The 22,717-nt window shown below is 38.2% G+C and overlaps 1 protein-coding gene across 1 annotated transcript; it reads left to right on the top strand.

The window, feature by feature from the left end:
* The first annotated feature begins 4,523 nt into the window (after positions 1-4,523).
* Positions 4,524-21,109, top strand: samsn1b (SAM domain, SH3 domain and nuclear localisation signals 1b). Its single transcript, XM_053476064.1, has 16 exons — positions 4,524-4,651; positions 5,844-5,945; positions 7,136-7,194; positions 8,228-8,259; positions 8,549-8,623; positions 8,901-8,983; positions 11,652-11,745; positions 11,853-12,250; positions 12,905-13,000; positions 13,621-13,692; positions 13,846-13,983; positions 14,797-14,935; positions 15,768-15,919; positions 16,179-16,385; positions 17,811-17,961; positions 20,544-21,109. Exons 1-16 carry the CDS (start codon positions 4,628-4,630, stop codon positions 20,735-20,737), a joined length of 2,016 nt encoding a protein of 671 aa, XP_053332039.1. The 5' UTR covers positions 4,524-4,627; the 3' UTR covers positions 20,738-21,109.
* The last annotated feature ends 1,608 nt before the right edge of the window (positions 21,110-22,717 follow it).

Raw genomic sequence — 22,717 nt, 5'->3', positions numbered from 1 at the left:
TACATTATATCTAAAGAGGACGCTCAGGCTGAGAGAGAGAGAGAGAACAGGTTTTTTAAAGGTTTCCTTTAGCATAACTAAAAGTACTAACCTGCATAGAAGGATAACAAAAAGTAAAACTTATTCAAATGTTCTGTATATGTAGGTTTCAGTTCTGCATCAATTGCTTTCTCTATTTTTCAGTAGAGTTTTTATTTGACCTTTATGGAAGGAGTCTCCAGTGTTTAGTAACAGTAAGCGGGAAAGCTTTCATTAATGTTTTTTGATACAGTATCTTCAGGATGGACGAGGTGATACTGCAGTGTCTCAGTAAACTTTGGACTGCCTTTTTTTGCCCTCAGAACGGCTTCGATTCTTCATGGCATAGATTTTACAAGGTGCTGGAAACATCCCAAAGTGTTGGTCTGTGATAGCATCAGGCAATTTCTGCAGATTTGTCAGGTGCACATCCATCATGCGAGTCTCCTGTCCCACCTTATATCAGCCTGATACGAGGCCAGATGGATCCATGCTTTCATGTTGTTTACGCCAAATATTGACCCAACCCTCTGCATGGCAATGTTTTGCCTTTTTTCTGTTGTCCAGCCCATGTTACGTGTACAGAAGCGGCACCTGGTGTGGTCTTCTGCTGCTGTAGCCCATCTGTTTCAAGGTTTGACGTGTCATGAATTCAGAGATGTTCTTCAACACACCTCTTCTGATTACTTTCTCTCAGCTCGAACCTGTCTGGCCATATGACCCAATGCACGTCCCCTCACCGGATATTTTCCCATACATTCCTTGTAAATCCTAAACATGACTGAAAATTTCAGTAGTTCAGCAGTTTGAGAAATACTCAGACCAGCCCATCTGGCACCAACAACCATACAACCTTTCTTCCCCATTCTGATGCTCGGATTGAATTTCAGCAGATCGTCTTGACTACGTTGTTGTTTTTTTTGGCTGCTCCCATCGCGGTAACGCCGTAGTGAACCTTCAGATCCACACAACAACTTGACACAGGCTTCACGCCAGATGCTCTTTCTTGCGCAACCCTCTCATTTTATTAGGGCTTGGGCTTGGAAAGGCATCCAGTGGCTGGGAATCAAACCTGGGCCTTTTGCATGTCAGACGAGAGACCAAACACTAAATGCGATAATTACATCTTTTTTCTGTGTTTAAACAGTCATCACATTACACGTGTCATATTCTTTACATCTTAAAATATAACTTATTTATATCATAATATTTATACAAAGACGTTTGCACAAAATGGTCTAGAAGTAAGAAATCCGTCCATCCATCCAGGAACCTCTGTAGTCCAACTAGAGACTGTAGAGGCCATTGTATTTATTCGCTTTTGTACAACCATGGTAGGACCTCCGGTCAACATTTACACGGCCATTCAGACACTATGTGCAATTTGGAAACGTCAATTAGGCCAATCTGCATGTTTTTAAACTGTGGGAGGAAACCAGAGAGCACGGAGGAATGGAGATGCAAGGCGACAGTGAGATATATATTCATATAAGAAGTGCCTCAAACTCACAACCTCCAGCCTACAAAACTTGTTTTGGTTTGTGCATGAATTGTGAAGTGCACTGATTTTTCACAACTATCTCTCTCGCTCTCTCTCTCGCTCTCTCTGTGGATTTGCATGTACCGCCACAGGCTTACACTAACGAAATTATTATTCAAATCTACCTCAATAATCCTGACAGACACAGAAAGGGAAAGAGAGTGCCAGACAGAGAAAAAAAATAGAGAGATTATTTTCACCGTCCATCAGGACAATTGCTAGGTTCTGTTTATTCTCTTTCTGAGTGACATAAGAGCAGAGCGAGGCTGAAACCGTGCAGGGGCTGATACGCAGATCGATACAGAAACCACGAAGATATGAATATACTGCTGTTCTTCTTTCTGTTCTAAAAACAGAACCAGAAAAAAGAGGTGTCCGAAAACATGAAGAGAGTCTCATAGCCCGCGTACGGCGAAGCTGGTCGGGCAAAATCGACGATTCGAGCCGAACAGTAAAGAGAATCATTTTGTCAGGTTGTTGTTTGTCGCTTGGTTCTCTTATCACAATCACACACCACATTCTAAATCGCTACAAGAGCACGTCGTTAAGAGCTCTGCTTAACAACACAACAATCTATGCAACAATGAGTGCAATTTTTATTTACTAATGCAATACTTTATTATCTATTTACATAATTACATAGATACATAATTGCGTCAAAGCAGCTAGAACGCGTACATTTTTCACTTACACTTGGAGTTAAGTAGAGCGAAGTCATCTTTCATGTTGTGTCCCCAAGAAAGTCTAAACTCCTCTGTTCTAAAGTTACATGGCTTTGCAAAAGTATTCATACCCTTACATTTTGTCACGTTACACCCACAAACATAAATGTATTCTTGCAACAAGCCATGTGGAACTGAAAATTAGACTTCTTATGGCTTTTATTTAACGGTGGCTTTCTTCTTGCCACTTCTCCATAAAGGCCAGATTTGTGGAGGGCATGACTAATAGTTGTCCTGTGGACAGATTCTCCCACCAGATGTTTCTCTGGACCAGATGTTTCTCAGAGAAACAGAGATTTAATGCTTAATAATTTTCTCTTTATTGCTCTCCTTGTCCAGGCTGTCAGTTTAGGTGGACAGCCATGAGATGTTTACAGCTTGGGATATTACTTTAAACCTCTCCACAACTTCATCCCTTACATTTAGGAGACTTACCAGACCAGAAACTGAACAGTTTTAGGGTTAAGGACCTTGCTCAAGGGCCCAACAGTGGCAACTTGGTGGTTGTGGGGTTTGATCCTGGGACCTTCCGAACCATAGTCCAATGCCTTAACCATTGAGCTACCCCTGACCTGTCTAGTGTGTTCCTGGGGCTTCATAATCCCAACTAATGTTCCCTGACAAACCTCAGAGGGCTTTATTTATACTAAGATTAAATTCCACATAGGTGGACTTTATTTACTAATCAAGTGACTTCTGAAGGTGATTAGTTCCACTGGATTTTGGTTTGGGGTATCAGAGTAAAGGAGGCTAAATAGAAATGCACTCCACACTTTTCAGATTATTATTTGTATCAAATCACTGACTCAATATAATGATAAATGAGCCGATAAACTTTACAATTAAGGCCAAGTGTCTGTCTATTCGCCCCCAAATAACTTTTTTTTAGCCTGAGTTTAATCCAGGATGAGCAAATGGTTTTAGTGTTGGCTGTGCCTTAGATGACGGAATTAGTAGAGAGAGAGAGAGAGAGAGAGATTACAGGAGGAGCGGTGCCTTGTTGTACGTCACCCATGTTGCACTGAAGCTTTTGAAAATATAGGTCAAGAGGCCTGAGATCCGTCTTAAAGCTCAAACTTGTAGCATTGCCCTCCCATACACTGTTAAAATGATCAAAGAAAAGAGAGCACTGGTGTACAGTACCAGTCAAAACTGAAGACTTCTCTCCAGAAAAACAAGACCGAAACATCTGCTACAGAAGAGAAGTTCATTTAGAGTCACCAGCCTCAGAAATCACTAATTAACCTCAAACAGCACCTCAGATTAGAGGCGTTATAAAGACACATTCCAATATCAACGCTTCAAAGGAGATTATTGCATATTTTGGACGCCTTTACTATTGTTTTATTTTTCAAAGAAATAAAAATTAGGAAAGACCATAAAGTTAGAATTAGAAGGTGTCCAAACTTTTAACTGGAACTGTAGCTAACATTGTTTGGGATATTCGGTAGTTCATTCTTAGTATAGTACAGTGCTGACTCTTTCCATTTTGGGATGATAGATTGAACAGTGCTCCGTGAAATGCACCCACTGATTTGGAAGTGTGTGTGGAGCCGATGTGAGCGTCTCAGGTTGGGCTTTCTATCAGGGTTTTTGTCACTTTATAACACACGCTTACCGAGATGATTTACAGTTGGAGACGAGCACTTGTGTTTTGTCGTTGCACAGACAAGAGATAGTTCAGAGATTCAGCAAAGTTAAGGTTAAGATTCAATTATTTGTCATGTGCAACTTACAGCATGATTTTTTTTTTCACATAGCTGGGGTCAGATCGCAGGGGAAAGCCAGGATAGAGCGCCCCCTGGAGGGGATAGGGTTAAGGGCCATGCTCGAGAGCTGAAAAGTGAAGCGTGGCAGTGCTGGGGGCTTGAACCCCTGACCTTCTCATCAGAAAAGTAAAGCTAGGATGCATTTAATGATGATTGGACAGTTAAGAACATTATTAGTTATTTTTAAAAGTTGTAAAAAGCTGAACGACTTTAAATAGTCTTGTGTCTAGCTATGAAAAAAATCACTAATGGGTAAGAAAAAGGAACTCCGTTACTTAACGTAACTATGTTTTAATTTTTCATCAATGTCAACTTATCATCATTTCTAATCGTTTGCCTGGAGATTACCCTCAGTAATGAATAATGTAAATATATGCATCTCTAGTAGAGGGTGCCATTATTGTGAATCTTTCTCCCTTCAGCACAAAAGGTTGCTACCTCGTATATTGGATTATAGAAGGGATTTTCAGCTTGCTGTTAAGCCGCAGAGCCTCGGACAGCCTCTCTCTGAGAGCTCGTGTGTACGCTGCTCTTCTCTCCCGGGTCGAGGTAGAAAAGAAGGGACGACCTGTTTCGAAATGAACCTGTTCTGCTTCAGTCTGGTAAGAACATTTAACTTAACTGAAATGGCTCTTCTTATGCAGCTTGAGGAAAATGTCGTGTCTTGTTCTGGTTCAGTTGTCTACACAGTAATGTATGTACAGTTTCTCCAGGGTATGAAAATCATGTTTTAAAATGATCTAGCAAGTTCTATACAGCTTATCTTCACACCACGTGTTTAGAATCAAGGACGATGCCACAAAATGATACCCGTGCACGATAACTTTCTCACCCGCAGACATGTGAAACACACTGCACAGAGGTGTGAAAAACTAAGGAAGAAGAAGAAGAAGAAGAAAAAAAAACGGAAACAGGGCACAGTAAACAGTGTCTGAGAGATGACGGATACTGACAATACTTAGGAGGATTAGGAGGCGGCTGGATCTTCACTGCGATCATCGGTCTCTCGAGTCGAAATGCTGATACGGTTCCTGATGCAGTGTGACATGTCGTTATTTAGCAAAAAAAGATGAAAAGATGTCACAGAGGAAAGCTGAAAGCTGAGTCACTTTCTTCCTGAGAACATAGTTTGGCGTTACATTGCATAAACATCAGAAGCAGACGAAAGAGGTGTGACAAGCACCAAAAGTCATTCTGCTTTTTGAAGCGATCAAAAAAAGAAAGAAAAAGAAAAGAAAAAGTCTTTAGACATGCAGTTTGACAAAAATGCTAGAACCAGTGAAAGGATGTTATTGTAGGCTATCTTAAGAAACTCGTAGCTAAATATCTCATTTATTATCTAGCAAACTTTATAAACACTATGTAAGAGCTGGATACAGAGAAAAAAATATATAATATTAAAAACGCCTTGGATGGTCAAAAGACATTAAAGAAAGCAAAAGCATATATCATTTATACACACTCATCTTCATGTGAGTCGGAGCCTATCCCAGGAGACTTGGGGTACACCCTGGATGGAGTGCCAATCCATCACTGGGCACTCGCACATATACTGTATGTTCATTTACACACTATGGCTAACTTAGCATAATCTATGTCTTTGGATTGTAGAAGGAAACCCAAAAATCACATGCAAACTCCATGCACACAGACCCGAGGTGGGAATCGAACCTGGAAGTGCAGGGCGACAGTGATTAACCACTAAGCCACTATATGCCACCATATAGTTTACACAAATGTCCATCTTTTATGCCATCTTTTAATGAACTGTTCCTTTTCTACTTTTTTATCCAGGAGGGATCTACAGACAGCCTTTACGAGGCTCCTCAGACGAGCCCTGCTCCAGCACTCCACTGCAGTTCCAAGTGGAATGACTCAGAGCTCTGCATCTCTCCGGTGAGCTCTTCCCATCTTCAAAAACAAAAAACAAAACAGAAACACAAAATAGATTAATCATCTCAGTCCACATGTGCATTCCTGAGCATGTTTTTGTGCGTGACTGAGTCACGTTCGAGCGGTCCTCGTTTGGATGAGAGGACATTAATCAGAATAAGTGTCCACCATCTGGACAACGAATCATTAATCTGTCACACATTCATCAGGAAAATGAACAAATCCTGGAATAATTTGCTCGTTGTATCACTTTAACAATTTGTGAATTAGGAATGAAATGTAAAATAGAACTAATACAGCATCCTGTGTTCTGTCAGAACGTGCTACCTACACTTAAAACATGCTACTTATTTTGTCAACATTAAAAAATTTATTGAAAATGTACACAATGTAATCTTAAAATGTGAGTAACTCGGTCTGAGAGTGTTTTGTAAAACAAGCAAAACTTTGTAAGAAAATTTAACTTGATAAACTAGCGAGGTCTTGAAATATAAGTACTTTACGTACACGCTTTGTCTGCCAAGCGTCACATGATCACATCTGAGCCGATGGTTCTTCCTTTTTGGCTGCAGGATTGTGGGTAATCGTCTCCCATGCTCAGTCTCAATAAGCATGCGTAACTCGTATAGTCAACATTTGTGCGCACATGTACTGTTTATTAGAGCATTGTGCCCACGTGTGTGTGCATGCGTAAAGCATTTTTTTAATTTAGTCTCCAAGTGTATTGACTGTTCTTTAGTAACTGTACTGCAACAACGGCCTCCATGAAGAAAAAAGGGGGAAAATGCTGTAGCAGTGGGGGAAATTATTCTGTTTAATGACAATGCAAAATTCTGTGAAATCCTCAAAAGAAGGCACAAACAAGTGTCATTAATGAGATTTCTTTCCAGTTTGCCAACAGAGATTCTCTGTCAGAGATCAGAGATTCTTCTCTCGCGTCTCACACCAGCCACAAATCTTGTCCAAGCTAAAGTACAGATTAATTTGTTTTATTTTTACTTTCTATTCTATTAATTATTTTTATATGAATATTTTTGGGTTGTGTAATGATTCCATTATTTCTTATGGGGAAAATTCGCTTTGATAAATGAGTGTTTTGGATTACAAGCACATTTCTGGAACAAATTATGCAGTCCAAGGTTTAACTGTATAAGAATGAATAACTTAGTCTTTACTTTTGATTACTTCTCCAGGAGCTTCTCCAGACTCCCACCACACAGCGAAAGACTGATTTAAAGAAAGCAAAGAGAAAGTAAGTGTGTCTTTTTCTTTAACAGGGAGTGAGACCAATTTAAGATAATTGTTTAAGTAAAGGCTTTTAACCATTGTGTGTGTGTGTTTAGGTGTGTAACCTAAGTAAGATTACTGTACACCATTATTTCCAGTAGTCGCCCCAAAACAATTTCCTGGAGCCATAATAGATCCTGATTTTTTTTCCACATTCATTATTTTGTAAAGGAAAGAATGAAAGCACTGGATTAACGGTTGAGATTAAATCTCGTAATCTGCCAGAACAAGGTCAAAGTCAACTGTGTGAGACACTGACAGAACTGTAGAGATATTCTGGGGCTTTTTCAGCACAAAAGAAGGAGAATCACTTTGTCTCTCTCTCTCTCTCTCTAACTGCATTACAATATGTTTTTTACCAGGACCTTGTTAAGTTCCACATATGAATCTATATTTATGATTTATATTTTGAAACCCATTTCTGTATTATAAAAGTATAGTACATTTTGTTCATGTAATATCTATGTTCCATGTTGACACATTATACAATTTCAAAGTTACCTTAAAAACTGCTACGCAATTGATGTCAATAGCTTCTTCATGTCCAGCGGCATCCTTTCCTGAAAAAGCAATAAAAACAATACATGCTCTGATGAAATTTACCAAGCTCCACCCACAAGCTAGCTCTCTTTTATCACACGACAGAGGGTCATTGCTATCTGCAACAATCTTCTTTTCTCTTTATCTCTATATCTCTATCTCTATTTCCTTCCACATGCATGAGCTCAAAGATGTCTGTGATTGGCGAGATTTGCTATGATTGACATGGGAGCACACCCCTCCCACCCAGAAAGCACAACACTCTCGGACTCCCAGGATTCAAACTTCACAGAAATGAGAATAATGCTTTCCTGCTGCATCATTTTTTTTATCCCATTCCACTTGGCTGCTTGTAATGATAATATAATTAACTTTCTTGTGCTCTTTTGTTATTTCAAATAAGCTGTAACAATAGACCTTTATTGTGTCTAACACATCTTTTGTCTTTTATGTGACAGATCGCGCACATCAGAGTTAACACGCATGACTGGTATGTCAGATTCGCCTTTTAATCACTCTGCACTCTGCCATTTTTAATTAAAAGTTGAAAGCGCATTCTCTGAAGCCTTGACTTTAGTTACATGAGTTTCCCCCTGATCCATCGGTCCTTTATCACTCTAATTTTGGCCTTCCAAATTAAGCCCGCTCTCCCAAATGGCACAAATGGCTGTCCTCGTCGTACCCCACTTGGCTGCCTCAGTTCCTGGCGCTTGATTTATCTCACACATTATGGCTTTTACCAACATAATGACTATTTTGGTCTCTGTTCTTATTTACAGACAGAACAGCATCCGGTAATGTCTACTGTCCATGCCCTGGGAAGAGAGATGATTCAATTCACCACCAAGCTCAGGGTAAGTGATACAGCAGGATGTTTGTGGGTACGTGTATAAGCCATGAACCTTAATTTCTCATTATGATAACATAGAAATGATGACACTAATGCCATGCCGTTCAAATGAAAAAGTACAAAATGGCTGCCAGGTTCAACATGGAGCCAAGAGTCCATCTGATACCACTATTCCTGCAACTATAAGACCATGCTGTAATGTTTGCACATTTATTTTTGCATGCATCATAGCTTGTGATCTTTCTCCAACCGATTATGTATGATCTCTTCATTCCGAGCAGATACAAGTGAAGATCCTTACATGATGAACCCCTTGGCTCGAGGAGAAAGAACTGAGAGAACTGACAGGGATTATGATGTTCAGGTATATAGGCAAATCTCAGTGTCATCTGAAACATCTCTGTATCTTTATCTGCCTGATTGGTGTACGTTAAAAAAAAGGTTTTAAATAGAAATGAAACACTGTTTTCAGAGACACATTGACGTTTATGAGAAAACCACAATGCCCACCCCTTCCCGCACATGGTCTACGTCAGTCGTAAAAAGACCTCCATGCAAATCACTGCATCGAATTGTGGACACGCTTTATGAGTCATGTTAACAATAGCACTCTGTCAAAAATGAGACAAATGATAGGGTTGATTAGCAGACGTGTCATACAGTGGTGATTAAAATCTTAAAATGCTTAATGTCTCTTATTGTCTCGAGTGTGATTCCTCTGTCCAGGTGATTCTTCAGTGTCAGACAAGTCACCTCTGCTTTGCAGAGCCATAAAGCAAACCTATTCCACAAAATTAAATCTATTCACTAAATTTATAGAGATTAATTGACAAGAAATTGAACTACACGTATTTATGTCACAGCATTACAAATTGACTTCATTTCTCACTTATTTTACATATGGGATGGAATCATAATTGTTTCGTTGACCTTTGCACAATTCCTGAAAAAAAAAAAACCAGTATTTAAAATTCATACGATCGTTGTGTGTCCTATACTGATCATCCATTAATAAGCATTTTGAAAAACATTTTAAGGAGGTTCAAACCTGTAATCCCTGCCTAGCTATGTCTCTGCTGTGCCCTGATGCAGTACAATCTCTTAGCACAACTGATTATTATTAGTAATGCAGAACAGATTGCCGTGAATGGCCTGTTTAATCTTTCCGACACGTGCCAGGCATGGTCATGAAGCCAGGAGCTGGAAGGCAGCCCACTACCCACTCAAACATGCCCACTGAAGTCCATTACAAATACTGTTGGTTGTTATGTGGCACAAGGGGCCAATCAGTTCCCATTTGCATTTGCAGATTAGTGCAAATGGGCAGGGATTTGGGTGCCAAGATTTTTACTGCTTCTTTAAAATGCAGAGTAAAATCCGAAACAAATACAAAGCATCCAAACTGGCTATCCGTGTCTACAGTAATTAAGCCAGTAGCTATAAACTCACAGCCAATATGATAGCAAAACTATTTACATATTTCCTGTCAGTTAATTTTAAGCCGTTAATGATGACAGTATCTGAGGACTTTTTGATGAGTAACTTAGCCATTTAAGTTTAAGCATAAATATAAACCGATTCATCTCATACGTTCTACTTTAAACAAGCAACGAAAATCAAAATCAGAAGCCTCAAAACCACATGGAAAGCAGCAATTTTAAAATAGTTATTGAGGGTCTGTTTCATCTTTCTCTGATTAGGAAACAGCGAAACACCACAGCACAAGTGTTACCAAAACTTTTTAAGGTGAAAGCACATAATCAAAAAGTTATCAGTTACCAGTTATCAGTCAAAGACTCATTTAAATATTTGAGGGACAGTGGTGATTATTGATTAGTTGTGGGGTACACTGTTGACCAGTTATTGGTTGTGGTGAACTGTGATTGATTGTGGGGAACATTGGCGATCAGTTATTGGTTTTTAAGAGCAATGGTGACCAGTAATTGGTGGTGGAAAACAATGGTGATTAGTGATTGTTTTTTGGAAACAATAGTGGTCAGTTATTGGTGGCGGCGAACCATGGTGATTAGTGATTGTTTGTGGGGAACAACAGTGATTAGTGGTTAGTAGTAGGGCACAGCAGTGATAGGTGATTGGTTTTGGGAAACAATGATGATTAGTGATTAGTGATTGGTGGTGAGGGACATTTACATTTAGGTATTTGGCAGATGCTCTTATCCAGAGCGACTTACATTTTTATCTCATTATACATCTGAGCAGTTGAGGGTTAAGGGCCTTGCTCAAGGGCCCAACAGTGGCAACTTGGTGGTTGTGAGGTTTGAACCTGGGATCTTCCGAACCATAATCCAATACCTTAACTACTAAGCTACCCTTGGCCCACAGTGGGGACAGTGGTCATTGGTAAATTATTGGTGAGAAACAATGTTGATTAGTGAATGGTGGTAAGGAACAATGATGATCAGTAATTTGGGTGTGGGGAACAACAGTGATTAGTGATTGGTTGTGGGGGACAATCATGATTAGTGATTGGTTGTATGGAACAATGGTGATCAGTGATTGGTTGTACAGAACCCCAACGATTAGTGATTAATTGTCAAAAACACCGATGATCAATGATTAATGGTGGGAAAGAATGCTAATCAGTCATCACCAGTGGTCCTTGAGAACATTAGCCCATGCAAAAGCAACTCAGCTATACTTTAAACACTAAACTGGACTTGCTAGCTAAGCCTGTATAAGCCAGAAATCAATAAATTAGCAGCATTGCTACGATATCTTCAACACATCCCTGATGCCTTAATTTAATGTGTTTAGAAAAACATTAATTTTTTGTCTAACAATCCTTAATCCAACACCAGCTTAATTTGATGGACAACTAAGCACATTCTACTCTTCTTAAACACCATCATTCCTTTAAATTTATCAAGTAATAAGATTCCTGGATCTCATCAATCTGTTAAAGTGGCAACCAAGAATTAAACAAGCCTTTCATATCTACTTAAAATAATAAAAAAATTGAGTTAAATACTTACTGATAGTACTGCAGTACTGACCTTCCCTCTGGCCTGCAGGTTGGTGAGGACAAGGCACTTGGAAGTTTTCAGAAGCTCCACCAGCTGGTGAAGAGCAGTGTTGAGGAGAGGAGAAATCATTTAGACATCAGTGGTAAGGCCTATTATTATGTCAAGTGTCTAGTATAGTATATGGCATGAAATCAGACCTTATGTTGTTGAAAATCTGGCATACAAAATTTCATCTGTCTCTGTGTAAAGAAGATCAGGTTACAGTAATAACCTGCATAGGACTTTCTAAAAAGTCTGAGAAGAAGCTCAAGAAAGAGTCTAACCAGCAGTCTGAACCAGGTCATGAGAAGGATATAACAGAAGTGGAAAGACTGTGGAGCCCTGGACAATTCCACCACCACCACTGGGGCTCCATGGACACCTGTTCAGTCTGGGAATCCTCCTATCACACTTGCCACAGGCCCACAGCCGATCCATGGCTATACAGCGTTAACTTCACCCTGCCCAGAGGAAGCGATCGGCACCACTACGAGGAACTGTTCCATGATTCGGACTGCCTCACAACGGAGTACCCACCCCTGAGGGTCATCCGCTCATTCACTGACCTGGACATTACCAACACCATAGTGAGTCATCTAGCCATGCTAACATGACCAATTCTAAAATTTCATGACCATGATCATATGGATTAGTTCCCAATTAGTTCCCAAAAATAAATAAATAAATAAATAAAGCGACAACCAGTTTTTGTATTTTCATTAATGTTAATCAGACCTGACCAGTTGCTAACAGCTGTATTCTAGTTGTGCCCTCTGTGCAAAACCATGAGCGATATCAAGATATGAACCTGGTTGGAAAACAGCATCAAAACAATGATTCTCCAGAAGATAAGGTCGCTAGTGCAGTGAATGTATTTAGATTAAATGTAGGCTCAATGATTAAATTTAGACTAAAGGCAGACTTTAATGCTATTGGTTAGAATGATGCAACAAAACAGATGTACTTTTAGTCAACCTTTTTCCTGTGCATGACCTGTGTGAAAAAAATCGGTCCTGAAACACATTTGCAGTAACCATCACATTTACATAGCGATCATCTTGCATGTCTCTTACTCTCTATACTGCGGCTTTTCTCCTGAAGCTGAGCTCTATGACCAGATGTAAGTGCCACATAACAACACATCCTGTGTACAGACAAGGAAGTGCGGGCTCGGCCCTGTGTGTGTGTGTGTGTGTGTGTGTACAGAGAGTGCTAGAGAAGTGTGAGTGTTTATGGTGTGGTGTGCGTTTGGTCATGCATAGGAAATTTTGCTTCTAAAGACAAATAACACATCTTTGAAAGTCATGCTTCAGAGGAGACCTTCAAATGCCTCAGAGAAACCAAGGAGTAAGCCAAAGGTAAAAACAAAGATTCATTGTATAAATAATAGTGTGTCAGAGGAAATAAAATGCATATGATATAATGTTGTAAGAACGTTGCGAATGGAATTGGGCAAAAGTTCTGTTGCAATATTAATCACAAATGTGAGTTGGATGGTTAATGATTTAAAATAACTTTTTAAAAAATCTAAAACATACATTGCAAATTATGAAAACTGAAAGACTAAGTACTAAGGATTGTAGAGACAAAAAATGTAATTTAGCAATTTATTTTTCCAAAAATAGAACAGGTTAGAAAAAAAAGTCCAAAAGTCTAAAAGTATATATCTACTCTATCTTTCTCTCTGTTATTTTTAACGAGGATCCCCTTCACCAAAAAATAAATAAATAAAAATGAATGAATTAATTAATTAATAAAAAAAGAAAGACAGAAAATGCTGTAATTTTTATTAGTTATCTTCAGTCCTAATCTAATTAAAAATAAATTAAAATACAAATAAAAGAAGGCTATAACACACTTTGCTACCTTCACTGTTCATGCTTTCTGGATTAGCACAGAAGAATTACGACATAATTTGATTTCACAAATTCTGCTGCAGTCATGCGATCGTCTTACGATTCCCTTCTGTCTTTATCAGCGCTCTTACAGCTTTGGCAGGTTCGACACGTCCAAAAACCAGCCCAAGCCGGAGGAACATGAAACCTCTTTGGTAAATACTTCTATTTCCATTGCTGCTTACAGACATGAAGATGTAAAGAAATAATAATAATAATAATAATAATAATACACGCAGGACTGTAGTTTCATCTCACATGTGGTCTTGTAACTTTAACACTTTTACTCTTTTTTTTTTTAATGACAGGGACATCAGGGTGCTGATGGTGAATCAGCTGAAGGAGACCATATCAAAGGGGGGTTAGGGAAGAAGATGAAAGCCATCTCGATGACCATGCGCAAGAAGATGGGGAAGAAATACGCCAGAGTTCTGTCAGAGGAAACGGTAAGCACTGAAGATGAAAGCAAATGGGTGGTTTTTTTTCTTTTCCGCAGAGTCTGCTTTTTTGGCACGTTTCGTGTAAACCTATCATTGGAAAGCATCGCAGCTTTCTAACCACTGAAGTGAGAAAACATGTGTAAATGTGACCCATTAGGATGTGCATGCTAGACTTTTTATTTTATTAATAAAAAAAAAAACATTAATTTAGAAATAAAAAAAAGTGTGGTTTTTAAATAGACTGAACAATGATGTACTATAAAAAGCAACTCTGGGGAAAAGAATAATTATATTATGGGCGCTGTTATACAGTAGGAGGAGAAAAAAAAATCAATACCAGGGTGATTTGCCACAGTTTTGTTAATTATAAACTCAGAAGTGTTTTTCCCCCCTTATAACACAGGACTTTATCTATTTATCTAAGTATGAAGTTTTCCGTTCACCATCTTGTCTTTAACCTGAAGGCTTTCTGGTGTTTCTCTGACTGTTATCTCCTCACCTTGGAATATTTTACTATAGAAAACATTGTAAACAGAGTATTAGAACAAGTGCATCCATACACCTCATGCAAAATTTTCATCTTTACTATAAACATTAGAAAATTAGGCTGACCAATCAGACTTGGGAACACAACAGCACTGACTACAACATCAATATACTCTGATTTACACATGGTAAGGCAGCATCACTTCCTCAATTCTGACCAAATTGGACACGGTGGTCTAGAATAAGTGTAAATAGAGTACAGTAAAAGGACACCAAAAAATAGTGCGTCTCTTGTAAGAGCAGTTTGAAAAGTGTGTGGTGTGTTTTGGGCAGGGAGAAGGTGGAGATGGTGAGCAGGAAGGTGCAGAAGTGCCTATTGCCAGTGAAGCTCCAGCTAAAGCCTGCATAAAATCCAGCAACAACTCAGTGGAAAGTCTCTTCAGTCTCCACAGCGGCCAAAGCTCCTCCAGCAGTAAGCTTTACACCCAAACAGACAGACCCATATACACAGATATACACCTCATTCGTCCTAAATGAGTGCTATTTTCTCAATAATGTGGGATTTGTTTGCCTCATTAATCACACTGCGGTGCAGAGTGAAACAGGTGAATGTCACAGAACTAGGCTGTTTTTTCATGAAGGCCAGTTTTACCTAACAACCTTAAATACAGAACATAAGCGTACACAACATACAGTATAGGAGTACAATTCCATTTGAATGCTCAACTATTTTTAGACTTTAAAGTCTGACAAGTACAGAGAATCTACAAATTCCTGATATAGAAAGGTGGAAATGTTCATATTACTTTAGGACAAAATAAAATAGATACTAATTTCCCATCACAAAATAGTTCACAAATATAGCTAACTAATGACGGCTAAGGCATTATTAGTGAAAAAAAACACACCAAAATGCAAAGTAAAAACATAAATGATGGCATTTTCATTTCCGAATATGATATTAATAATCTCTAAAAGTTTGCACTTCCACATTTAGTCTTTAAAACGCCCTCCAGCCTCTTTCATATCCTCTGAACATCTATTAGTTTCTCATAGTCATACTATCTTATATTACATGTCCTTACACTATTTTGCTTGCTATAGAATACACCCAAAAGTCTGTCTTCTTTTGTACAGAATCTGTAAGTTGAGATAGGGAAACTTTTGCCCCTAATTATAAATAATAGGTCTCGTAAGGTTACCAAATGGGCCTAGTAAGTTAAAACGCTAAAGTCAAAGTCTTTAGGTCTCGATTGCTCAGTCTTAGTTAAGAACATTATTATGGGATGTGTGTTGGTTCTTAGGTGGTATCACCAGTTGCTCTGAGGGCTCGTGTAACAGAGACAGTCTGAGGCTGGAGGAGGAAGTTCATGACAACATCCAGTTCTGTGGCAAAGCAAAAGTTCACACTGATTTTCTCCCGAGCCCGTACGACACAGAGTCTTTAAAACTCAAGGTAAGCATCTCATTAATTAATTTTAATGGCCCTGGAGTTGATTTCCATCTCATTAGTGATTCTAGCAATATCATGCTAACATTTATTTAAAAAATTCATCTATATAATGGAAATCCTGTATCTGTATCTGCATAATACTTTGGGATTTGATAGCGGTATAAAATCCATCTAGACCAGAACATGACCCTTAACTACTGAAGAAAGTTCAGGATCATGTCACAGTCTTTATATCTTCTACTGTAAATATTTCTTGTCTCAGGCTGGGGACATGATCGACATCATCAGTAAGCCCCCAATGGGCATATGGACAGGCATGCTGAACGGTAAAATAGGCAGCTTTAAGTTCATCTACGTTGATGTCCTGGCTGAAGAGCCTGCTCCACTGACCAGGATGGGAAACCACAGGAGAAGCAGACGACCTCGACCCAAAACACTGCAAGAGTTCCTTGAAAGACTGAACCTAGAGGTGCAGCTTTTTTTTTTTTCAACTGCATGCCACTTGCAAATGTTTGATCCAAGGAATTTAGGAGAGCACATCAACACCTTTTTAGAAAATAAGCGCAAAATTTTTTTTGAAATATTTAAAGAAACTTGATATTTGTTTAGGATCCATAATGATCAGGAAAGAAATCCAGACTCAAATGGGAACCTAAAGGGAACTTCACAGAGACTGGTGGTATTACTAATCAGAACACAGGTGTAGAAGACTGAGGACAAACAGTAGTGTATATATTGAAAGTATGTACATATTAATAATGTGAACTCTGGGTTTAGCAACAGTGTTTACAATTACAGCAGCAGTTCTTATGTCTTGACATCTTGTATTAAAATAAGTCTTCCCATTCCTTCATTTGGAAGGTAACAGCTCCAGTCCTGGTAGGTAAAGACTCACTTCTGTGCCATGCTAATTCAGTCAGAGTTCAATGGTGCCATTATTTACCAACACATTGAACCATTCACTGAAACAAACATTTTTGTCCGTGACTTCTATTTGTCTTTTTTTCTGCCCCTGTTTTTGCACAACACTTCGACTGTTCTGTACATACATCAGATTATAAACAACAACTACGTCTATGCTTAGTTTCGGCAAGGTGCTGCTCAATGCCAAGCGAAATGGCGCTCAACATCAAACGACAAAACCAAATATTTATTTGCATAATTTTTTGGAAAGTTTTAAATCCTTCTTTTGAATCATCAGTTATTTCGTGGTCTTAAAACTAAAACACCGTTGAATGCAAAACGTTGCATCTCCCATAGAAACAGTAAGGTGTAAGAAAAAATTGAAAGTTGTATTTATCTGGCAACAAGGCAACAATTCAAAATACAGAGCAGACATGATTTAATTGAAATTTTGCCCTGACTTTTAATTTTATTTCACTATTATTATTGTAACATAGGGTTTAATATATGACTTTTGTACTAGCATCAGGAAGTCAGAACATACAGTACTACACACCTCATTACTAAAATAAATTGCTCCGTCTACTGTACTTTACATTAAGCTCAAAGGGTAGGCAAACTTTTCCACTTGACTGGTTTTTAGTGATTAAAAAGGTTTCTGTGTGAAAAAAAATTATAAGTTGGTTCATCTGTGGTTTTAAAACCAACAACCAATAGAAAACATTCTCAGGTTCACCAGTTGATGTCAAATCTTAACCAAAAATGTTTCATTTTTAATAAACATGTCTGAGCTTTCACTCAGTTTATCAGTAATAATCAAGATAAAAGCGAGAAAAAAAAATCATCATCATTAATAAGGGAAGTTATGCTTCACTGGGGTTTCACCTTCAGATCGTAAAATGTGATAACGGCTGTCAAAAGACGTAAAACATGTCTGATGGGATGTGACTTGAAAACGGTAAAATCTTTTCTGTTCATCTTTTCTGTGCAGGAGTTCATGTCGTCCCTGTTGCTAAACGGTTATCAGACGGTAGAAGATCTGAAGGATTTGAAAGAGCAGCACCTGATAGAGCTAAACGTGAACGACCCTGAGCACAGACACAAGCTGCTGGCAGCTACTGAGTGGTTACACGACGTGGAGTGTGAGTGTCCCACCCTCACAGTTAGTTTCTTCAACAGTATACACTGAAATATATATATATATATATATATATATATATATATATATATATATATATATATATATATAAATAAGCCTTTTACACTATATAATATATAATAGTTGTCTTTTAGGTTGTCTAGTACAGTATGACACATCTATTCTTATTATTCTTGTAGCCTACCTTGGGACACAATAATTACACCTCAGTTAGCCTAAAACACAATAATTCCCCCTTAGTCAGATGGTATAGTAAAATACTATAACTAACATTCAATTAGCCTAAAACACAATAACAATTTCCTTAGTTAGCTCAAAACACAATAATTACCCCTCAATTAGCCTAAAACATAATAACTACACCTTAGTTACCCTAAAACACAACAACTACCCCTCAGTTAGCCTAAAACACAATAACTACCCCTCAGTTAGTCTAAAACACAATAACTACCCCTCAGTTAGTCTAAAAGACAATAACTACCCCTCAGTTAGTCTAAAAGACAATAACAACCCCTCAGTTACCCTAAAACACAACAACTACCCCTCAGTTAGTCTAAAACACAATAACTACCCCTCAGTTAGCCTAAAACACAATAACAAATCCTCAGTTAGCCTAAAACACAATAACTACCCCTCAGTTAGTCTAAAAGACAATAACTACCCCTCAGTTAGCCTAAAACACAATAACTACCCCTTAGTCAGATGGTATAGTAAAATACTATAACTAACATTCAATTAGCCTAAAACACAATAACAATTTCCTTAGTTAGCTCAAAACACAATAAGTACCCCTCAATTAGCCTAAAACATAATAACAAATCCTCAGTTAGCCTAAAACACAACAACTACCTCTCAGTTAGCCTAAAACACAATAATTACCCCTCAATTAGTCTAAAAGACAATAACAACCCCTCAGTTAGTCTAAAACACAATAACAAATCCTCAGTTACCCTAAAATACAATAACTACCCCTCAGTTGGCCTAAAACACAATAACTACCCCTCAGTTAGTCTAAAACACAATAACAAATCCTTAGTTAGCCTAAAACCCTAACCCTAAAACACAATAACAACCCCTCAGTTAGTCTAAAACACAACAACTACCCCTCAGTTAGTCTAAAAGACAATAACTACCCCTCAGTTAGTCTAAAACACAATAACTACCCCTCAGTTAGTCTAAAACACAATAACTACCCCTCAGTTAGTCTAAAACACAATAACTTCCCCTCATTTAAACTTAATAACAACCCTCAAGTTAGCCTAAAACACAATACAGTATTTACTCCTCAGTTTGCCTAAAATACAATAACTACCCCTCAGTTGGCCCAAAACACTGTATCTACCCCTGGTAGGCCCCCACCAAATAATTACCCTCCAGTTAGTTGAAAACAAAATTACTACCCTGTAGTTAGTCTAAAACACAACTACCTCACATTTAGCAAAAAAAAACAAACAAAAAAAAACAAAAAACCAATATTAAACCTCAGTCAGTACAAACATTTTAGTTACCTCTCATTGTACACCTCACTTAAGTGTAAAAAAAAAAAACAACAACAACAACAACAAATACCCCTCAGTACATCACCACTCTACCTATATCTCAGTTAGCGTTAGCCTATGCTAGAATTACTACACAACAAAAAAGCTTATCCTGATACAATTTATGACAAGTTTATTAATGTGTACATCCCGTGCACATTAATATCTCTTTTTAAAAAGAAGAAATTATTCAAACACTTGTAAGTCTGTGCTTAGATTTAATTCCTACTCATGTGTAAATCACCTTGGAAATTAATAAATAAAAACATGAATTCACTGGATCCTTGCCAAAGGACATTTTCTGAAGGACATAAGCAGACCTAAACCCATGGGTCAGCAAGCTAATCCAGCACAATCATTTGTAATGTATTATAATGGTTGAAATGTAGCTTTTATGGGCTTCAGTAATTAGTATGCTAACCAGAAATCCCCCTTTCTCAACTATTTTACACTTGGGTTCTAGAGAAGCAAACAAAAACAGTGTGGAGTTAATGAGAACAAGCAAGCCGTGAAGCAAGAGCTCAGCTACTGACAGGAAATGAGTGTGAGTTTTCTGTGGTTTAGCGTTTGAACCAGCCCAACCCTGAACACGTTGCAAAACTAGCTTATTTTTTTCCAAAACATGTGTGCGGACAAAAAAGTCTGCCGTCTACTGAAAACCTTTTCAGAACAAAAGAGTACTAAACTGTACCTTCCTCTTCTGTACCTTTAACATGTCATGTCACCTTGCAATATCTTATCTTAAAGGGCAGCTATTGTGGGAAATTGATTTTGTAGTCATTTTTTAATCTGAAATGGTTTTGCAGTGTGTGTACAAACAAAAGAACATTTCCTGCATATTGTCCTATATTTTCTTTTTTTTTTTCTTAACATAGAGAATAGCACAGCTGAGCAACAAGCCGGAGGGGTGGGGTGGGGGGGGGTAGTGGGGGGTTGTCTCTTCTTCTATGAGGTCACAACAGATGGATCATTTAGTTGGCATGTTAAGAAAAATTTTTTTAAATCCTTGTTGTTTTTTCTGTTTTAGCCAACAATCAGAAAGAAGGTGAAGGTGAAGGTGAAGAAGCGCCCAAATCTCCGAGTGCGATGGAGAAACCTGAGCCGAACAATTGCCCCAGAGACTCAGGCTGCTACATCACCTCGGACTGCTCTGACAACAGCAAAGAGGACACAGAGAGTCACCTTCCTGCATCTCAGTCCCCATCACCCACAGAGGTTTAACCACAAAGTGTTGTTGCAACCAGAGAATCTGACCTACATCTCATAAACAACATGGCACTGGTGCCAATGGGGCAGTGATCGATCTGTTAATGTCAAGACCAAACTTTAGTTGTTTTTAGAGTGCCTTAACGGGCTTCATTTCTTTTTGAGCTGTCATTCAAATGTGCCACAATACATAGGAATCTGATTAATCATATTTACAATTTTGTGTACATATATGTGTGAAATCATTCATATAGATCACCGTTTTTAAACTTTTAGCCGTGACTGTAAATCAGAAAGAAGAAAAAAAGCACTGTAAATATTGTGTAAATATTATATAAAAAAAATATATTATGCATTCAACAGAAGAATAAAAACTTACCAAATAAACCAGGTGTATTTTCTGCTCTGGAAGCACACATGCTCTTTTCCATCATGCTGCTTATTACATTTCCAACAAATTACACACTGTAGCTTTTAATCTCATTTACTCCAATCCACAGTAAATTGTGTGTGTGCTGTACATGTGTGTGTATGTGTGGGCTTGCTGCAAGTTCACTTTCATGAAGTGAGCACACGTCCTTTGATGTATTGTGCATTAATTGGGTTTAGGATTAAATTGGCAGTATGTTACCAGTTTTTTCTTGTGACAATAATTTTACGTCTTTTATTGGTAAACATGAAATTAGCATTGTGATGTAAAACCTAACAAACAAACATTTTATAACAGCCGAACCTTTAATCACGACTCTAATTAACATACAAGATTAAGATAAATAAAGTTGCAAGCAAAGATGAGTGGGCCCAAGCACCCTGCGCCACTTTCCACACCAGAAAGTCAGTGGGCACATTGAGCATATGCAATTAAAGGGGCCATACTTATACTATTATGACATAATTTTAGAAAAGGGGGAATTTTAGTTAAAGTTTAGACCTCCAAAAAGCCTCATATGCAGAAAAAAACGCATCAAACTATAATGTCACTATGTGCCGTCACTTAACATAATGTAACACAAAGTTATTACCCACTTTTCGGCATAGGTTTAATGCATCGTCATCGCGGCTGACCTGTTTGGGATACCAAAAATCCCACCACAATTTTGCATCCTCAGTGTATTGAGATGACATGGGCCCAGTTTGGTGGCGATCGTATAAATCTACCCTAGGTGGAGTATACCGTATCTTAATCCACTGGGTGCATTTTGCAAACGACCCAAAATAACTGATTTCCTGTTGAGTAGAGGGCATGACTTGCAATGTGAAAGTTGTTCAGCTCAATGAGCTCTAAAGGTATACCATGTTTCATGTGCACACGTGCATGTTTGTATGAGCCATGCAGAAAAATCTCATGTGAGGCCGAGACTCTTAGGCATCCTAATGGCAGGAGATAATTTATCAAAATTTTTTTCTTTTTTTAAAAAATCCTTAGATGTTGGCCCACACACACAATGACGACACAAGGCTGATGTCATCGAGCTTGGGCCATAATTAGGAATATCATGTTGTTTAAATCTCTGCTTTATTACTTCTGTGTACTCTTTAGGTTTAAATACTTAATTAGAACTATGTTATGGGAATTTTAAACCTAAATGCAAAATTGAAAATAACTTTAAAAAAAAAGTTATCTTGCAGCTCACCTGCAGTACAGCCATGGCACACTAGGGGGTGCACACTTAAAAAAACACCACTCTTCCAGGAATAGTTCACCTAAAAATATTCATGATGGTTTTTCCCCAGTAACCCTTTAGATTTAAATAATTTGAACAGTCAAAACCTTCAGATTAAAGATGCAGTCTGTGACATTTTCTTTAATGTTTTTATTTTTCTCACATTCTGGCGCCATTTTTCTAAAGAAAAACTCGTTACTCGTGTCCTTAATCATGTTGCCTGTTATGTATTGCGCTAACCTTAAGACGCGACCTAACTAAGCAATTTTGGAGGAGTGGGCCTCAGAAGGACAGCCGTGCCATTACCAAATACAAAGCAATGCATGACATG

Source organism: Clarias gariepinus, chromosome 17, assembly GCF_024256425.1.
Source record: "Clarias gariepinus isolate MV-2021 ecotype Netherlands chromosome 17, CGAR_prim_01v2, whole genome shotgun sequence".
NCBI classification, from domain to species: Eukaryota; Metazoa; Chordata; class Actinopteri; order Siluriformes; family Clariidae; genus Clarias; species Clarias gariepinus.
The sequence above is the reverse complement of the archived record's forward strand: the minus strand, read 5'-3'. Positions and strand labels throughout refer to the sequence as shown.

Bases quoted from the DNA above. Each gene is read 5' to 3' on its own strand.
- samsn1b (XM_053476064.1), top strand. From the start codon at position 4,628: ATGAACCTGTTCTGCTTCAGTCTG. The intron at 5,946-7,135 runs GTGAGCTCTTCC...TTACTTCTCCAG, and splicing joins CAGAGCTCTGCATCTCTCCG to GAGCTTCTCCAGACTCCCAC. The intron at 7,195-8,227 runs GTAAGTGTGTCT...TTTATGTGACAG, and splicing joins TTAAAGAAAGCAAAGAGAAA to ATCGCGCACATCAGAGTTAA.